Source organism: Pinus tabuliformis, chromosome X (genome assembly GCF_031772625.1).
Source record: "Pinus tabuliformis cultivar Carrire ecotype Pingquan chromosome X, CPIR1, whole genome shotgun sequence".
NCBI classification, from domain to species: domain Eukaryota; kingdom Viridiplantae; phylum Streptophyta; class Pinopsida; order Pinales; family Pinaceae; genus Pinus; species Pinus tabuliformis.
Genome location: NC_142308.1, coordinates 756,995,796 through 757,001,880, shown reverse-complemented (window position 1 = coordinate 757,001,880; position 6,085 = coordinate 756,995,796). Strand labels below are relative to the sequence as shown.

General features: G+C 39.6%; 1 protein-coding gene across 1 annotated transcript in view; it reads right to left on the bottom strand.

The window, feature by feature from the left end:
• Positions 1 to 309: 309 nt before the first annotated feature.
• Positions 310 to 6,085, bottom strand: part of LOC149142077 (uncharacterized) — a 122,542-nt gene continuing 116,766 nt past the window's right edge. Inside the window, exon 4 of the mRNA XM_089451396.1 lies at positions 310 to 543. Within this exon, the coding sequence (XP_089307522.1) occupies positions 310 to 543 (234 nt within the window). The remainder of the gene's footprint in view (positions 544 to 6,085) is intronic.

Here is a 6,085-nt window from a genome sequence, read left to right as displayed (position 1 = left end):
TTGTGTCAGGTGGAACCCATGTGAGTGGATCACAACCTCACATGGTTGGAGTGAATCAACCTAATCCTAGTGGTATTCCTAACCCCATTGATTCATTCGGGGCATGTAATATCCAATATCAACCGCCTTACATGGCCCAGATACCTCTCCAATAGTCTTATGTTCCACATGGTTCACAAGCATTGCGAAATCCACCCTATATTCCACAAGATGGTCCTCATGTGCAACCTAGTAAAAATCCTATTTCGGGTGCATATGATCAAATACCAATTGGAAATTATCAATACCAATAGGGAATCCCTCAAGGAACTATTCAAAAACCTTTACTACAACAAGGGAAACCTTTGCAGCAGCTTCAATAGCCTTTGCAACAACAAATGATGTTTGCCCAACAACCCAACCAACCTTTGTATCCACAAGTTCAACCCTTGTAGCAACAAGCTCAACCTGTATATCAATAAGGTCAAAGCTTGCAGACACAAGGCCAACCCCTGTAGTAGTAGGGCCAACAACTTTATTACAAGGATCAGCAGGTGCGACAACCTTACAATCCATATGCCGCACATAATCTTTATCCTCCTTATGGTTATCAACGACCTATGGTAGGTCAATACCAACCCTACCTTGGGCAGAATCCACCTTATGGTCAAGGTATCCCTCAGTGGCAGAAAAATAAATCCCCTTATGGTCAAAATCCTCCACTTTGGGAGTAGAATCCTTACCAACAAGGTTGGAACCCATGGACTGGGCCTTATCAAAGGCCTTATATGCCTTTTAGCCTGCAATTACCATTTTTAGCGACAATGGAATTGCCTGACGTCTCAAGGCTTACTAATGATCCAATTCTTCATTCACCTTATTGGCCTCTAGTTCCCACTAAAATTCCAAGCGATTGCCCCAAATTTGAAGGAAAAGCTAAAGAGGACCCTCAGGCCCATGTGATGACATATCACTTATGGTGTTCTTCCAATTCCTACATTGATGATTCTATTTGTCTCCGCCTCTTTCAGCGAACCTTAACAAGTGTTGTCACAATGTGGTACATTGATTTGACTTGAGGTACCTATGCAGAATTCAACTCTTTCGCCATGGCCTTCCTCACCCACTTCCAGTTACCGTTTCATTATGAAATTGGTATCCACTTGCTCACATATCTGAAACAGGATACCACGACCCATATCTACGATCACATCCATGAATGGAGACGTTGGCATTGCATCATCAAATTTGAAATCCCCGATGAGTTGTTGACTGAATGGTTCACCAAGTCATTCGTAGTAAATATAGAAATGGGAGGTTGTGTTATCAAGGATCAAGCTATTTCTCATTCCCAGTATTTGGACTTGGTTTATTCCCAATTTGGCACGCTATATGAAATGTTGCATGATACTCCAAGGCCAACTTTGGATCCAGCATCTTCGAAGTCTCTAGATGTACCACCTATTGATGGTATAATTGGATCAATATCTCAAACTTCGACTAAATCTTCATCGAAGCAAAAATATGTTTTTAATACTAGTTCTAGTCATCCTTTGAAAAACCCATTAAATCTTGGTAAAACCTCTGAGGTCAATGTCGTCTAGTCTACTGTGGTAGACAAAGTCTCTAAAGGTAAGAAGAAGGGTAAAGGTAAATCAAAATATGATACCCCAACATAGGATCATCCTAAGTCATCTGCTAATGATGCCTCCAAACGAAAGCTCAAATATCCTTGCCTCATTTGTGAGGAAGATCATTACACCAAAGATTGTCCCCAACATGCAGAAGTTAGTCGTTTATTGAAAGTGACACTAGTTGTATTGAAAGAGCCATTTCCATATCAGCAGACTTAGTTGGTAGACCAACCACAATCCTCTGCCTCATTTGGTTCTCAAGTTTACATGATGATGGGTTCATTGCCTATCTTTATAGCCACTCAATCGAAATATTATCAAACCCCTCAAAAGAAGATGGTGTAAAAGGAGGCCACTGATATACCTTTTACTTTTTCTCCACGCAATTCTAGTCCTCTCCATATCAAGAGACCTAATAATGAATCCGTCATCTAACTACCTCCCAAAGGTGTGCTTCTGAATTCAACCTATAATCTAAACTCTAGAGATGCTCAACATTACATTATTCTTGAAGATTTAACTCAAGCACCTTTGGTGATGTCTACTTTGGAAGTGCTCCAAACTTGTCTAGCGCAATGGAAATAATTATTGTTTTCTATAGGAGGCATTGATCCTGTTGATTCAAACTTGATTACTTTTAATCTTGAAAACCATGTTCCTTGTCTTCCTCATCAAATTGCATTTTTTATTCAAGTCATTATAAAAGGAAAGACAATCCATCAGACTATCATTGATGAAGGTGCTTCCACCTACATCATGTCTGTTTCATGTTGGAAAGCTATTAGCTCTCATCCTCTCAACCAGTCCCTGAACACTTTGGAGGCCTTTGATGGTAGAGGCTCATGTCCTTATGGTATCCTCACAAGTTTTCCCATCACTTTGGAAGGGAAGACTATCGAGTTAGAAGTAGAAGTTGTAGATGAAAATCTAAATTACAACCTTCTACTTGGGCGAAGTTGGACCCATGCCATGTTTTGTGTGGTTTCCTCTTTGTTCTGGGTGCTCCATTTTCCTCATGAAGGAAAAATTGTCACCATTGATCACTTGTCATTTTTCTCTTCCATGCTTCAAATGGAAACGTCCCATATGTGGGAAATACCAATATTCCATATGAGAGAGTGGGGGTAGGTATTTTCAAAGATTTTGCCTTAATCGGAACGTTTTCTCTCACACCTTTGCAGGTCGCCTAGATCAACATGATCTCTATCTCCACTAACCCGTGGATCATTCCTTCTTTGGATCAGGTTGGTTCATTTGGTGATGCTATGCCGCTAAGTCCCTTAGAATAAGATTATCATGAAATTGTCTCGGGTTTAGCGGCCAGTTTAGAAAGTAATTATTTCCTCAGCATGCACCTGGATACCTATTCGCAATCTCCTTGGCTTGGTTCTTGGGATTATTTGGATCCTTTGAATGTGATATTCCCCACCAAAAAGAGTATTTTTGAGGTTATGTCTCTTGACCAAACTACTTGGAATGATACCCATCATTGTTCCTAATTTCTTCCAAGTCTAAGTGATATTCCTTCATGTCTCGAAGCTTTTTTTTCTCATAACCCGACGCATCCACTTCAAACACCTGTTCTGGTACATGAAGAATTGTCTGAAGGTAATATGGGAAATATTACTGCAATCATGCCAATCGACATTCCATTAAACCTAGAATTGTCGAGAACCTTCACATTGGAGTTTCTTGTTCTCCTTATGAGATCATGGTTTACACTGATATTTTCAAAGATTTGCAATGTCTTCGCTTGGTCATATGAGGAAATGTCTGGTAATGATCCAACTATTGTGGTGCATGAAATACCCACGTATCCTAAAGCAAAGCCTATTCATCAATGGTTATCTCTCCTGCATCCCAGGAAGGCCGCTGCTATTAAGGGAGAAGTTGAAAAAATTCTAAAGGTTGGTTTTATTTACCCTATCCCATTGACAAATTGGGTCTCTAGTATTGTACCTATTACTAAAAAGTAGGGAACAATCCGAGTTTGTGTTGATTACCGCGACAACAATCACACATGCCCTAAAGATGACTATCCCACTCCCTTTATTGATCAAATCATTTAGCAGTGTGCTGGGAGTGAGATCTCCTCTTTTATGGATTGTTTTTCTCGTTACAACCAAATTAACATATTACCCACTGATCAACACAAGACTGCTTTCATCTATCCATGGGTGACGTTTTCTTATAAGAAACTCCCTTTCAGTCTAAAAAACACTAGTGCTACCTTTCAGAGATAAATGTCATATTCCTTTCATAATATTAAACCCATTGTTCAACCTTATCTCGATGACTTACGGCTCATTCTACTAAGCGTTGTGACCATTCAGACCACCTTTGAGCAATTTTTCTACGTTGTCGACACTATAATATTCATCTCAATCCACATAAATGTGTCTTCTGCATCGACTCTGGTTGGCTCTTTGGCTTTTTTGTGTCCAAATAAGTTATTCAAATAGATCATCTGAAAGTTGAGGCTATTGTAAATTTACCCCCTCCTTCATCGTTTCATCAATTGCAGAGTTTACAAGGAAAGGCTAATTTTCTTCGTCGCTTTGTCCCTAGTTACACTGAGCTTTCCAAGGGATTTACATGCTTGCTCAAGAAGGGGATCCCATTCATTTGGGATGAAATTTCCAAAAAATATTTTGATTCTCTAAAGAAAACACTCATCAGTCCTCCTTTATTACATCCCCCTGATTATCACCACGATTATTTCCTATACTTGATCGTGGATAACGGTACGATTATTATGGTGCTGGTCTAGGATGATGTCAATGGTAATGAACATGTGGTTTATTATTTGAGTCGAAACATTATTAACATCTAAACTCGATATGCTCATGTCGAGAAACTTTCCTTGGAAGTAGTCCATGTTGTTCAACGATTTCATCATTACATTCTTCTATGGAGGACCACAGTGATTTTTTACTATAGCCCCATGACTTATATTATGACTCGTGAGTTTCTTGGGGGAAAATAATCTAGATGGATTGTTACCCTACAAGATTTTGATTTGGAGTTCACTATCGCCAAATCAAAGAAGTCACTCATTTTTTCTGAATTGATCTGTGCCCTTCCTTCTGCAAACACCTCCACTAATTTTACTGAGCATATTCTTGATGAAACTTTGTTTCTCGTCAGCACTCTCAACCCATGGTACAGAGAAATCATTGTTTATCTTCATACCAAAAATTTTTGATCCGAGTTGTCTTGATCTGACTGGCGCCACATCTGACATTAGTCTAAACCTTATCGAATTATTGGTGATACGTTGTACCAAATTAGTATTGATTCTATTATTCACAGATGTCTAACACTTGAAGAAGTTGAACGAGTCTTGAATGACTGGCACTCTAGGGAATGTGGTGGTCACATGTTAGGCTATGCCACTGCTCAGAAGATCCTTTGTGCCAGTTATTTCTAGTCTTCTATCTCCAAAGATTATATTCTAGCATTTCAAAAGTGTTGTGAATGCCAGATTTATAACCACAAACAATGCACCGCTCCAGCACCCTTACACCCAGTCATTACTATTAGCCCATTTTCTAAATGGGGCATAGATTTCATGACATGTAACCCTCACTCGGTCGAGGGGCATGGCTAGTTCATCGTTATCCTTGACTATTTTACTAAATGGGTCGAGGTGATGCCCACATATATTGCTGATGGTATCACTTCTGCTCAGTTCCTCTTTAACCATGTCGTAGCCTGTTTTTGCATCCGTCAAGCCATTATCACTGATCACGGATCACATTTTCATCAGTACATGATGGCAGAGCTGACTCCTTAGTTGGCTCTTCACCATGATGGCTCAACTCCTTACTACCCACAGGCCAATGGCCAAGTTGAAGCAATTAACAAAGTCTTGATTACTATTCTTCAATGAACCATTGGGAAGCATAAAAAGGATTAGAATCTCATGCTATTATCATCTCTTTGGGCTTACCAGACTTCAGCTAAGACAACCACTGGTTTCACTTCATTCTATCTAGTTTATGTTTTATAAGCAACACTCCCAATCGAGTGTGAAATTCCTTCGTTAACACTAGCTATCGAGCTACTCCCCGATACCTCACCTGAAGAGGAGCGGTTACTTTATCTCGAGAGGCTTGATGAGAGTTTTCGTATTGCTATGATGATGATTGAAGCACAGAAAAAACGAGTTAAATCTCATTTTGATCAAACTGTTTCTCCACGAGTTTTTGCTGAAGGTGACTTGGTCTTGCTATATGACCAAGCCAACGATAAGTTGGGATCTGGGAAGTTTGAACCTATGTGGCATGGGCCATACATCGTTAAATGTGTCTTGAAAAAAGGTGCCTATGAGCTGGTTGACTACGAAGGTAATGCGTTATCACAGACTCGCAATGGGATTTATCTGAAAAAGTATTATGCATGAATTTTGTGTAATTACTTTTGTACATTAGTGTGTGAATTCATTGGTTTGCAGTTTTGATTTTTTGGTG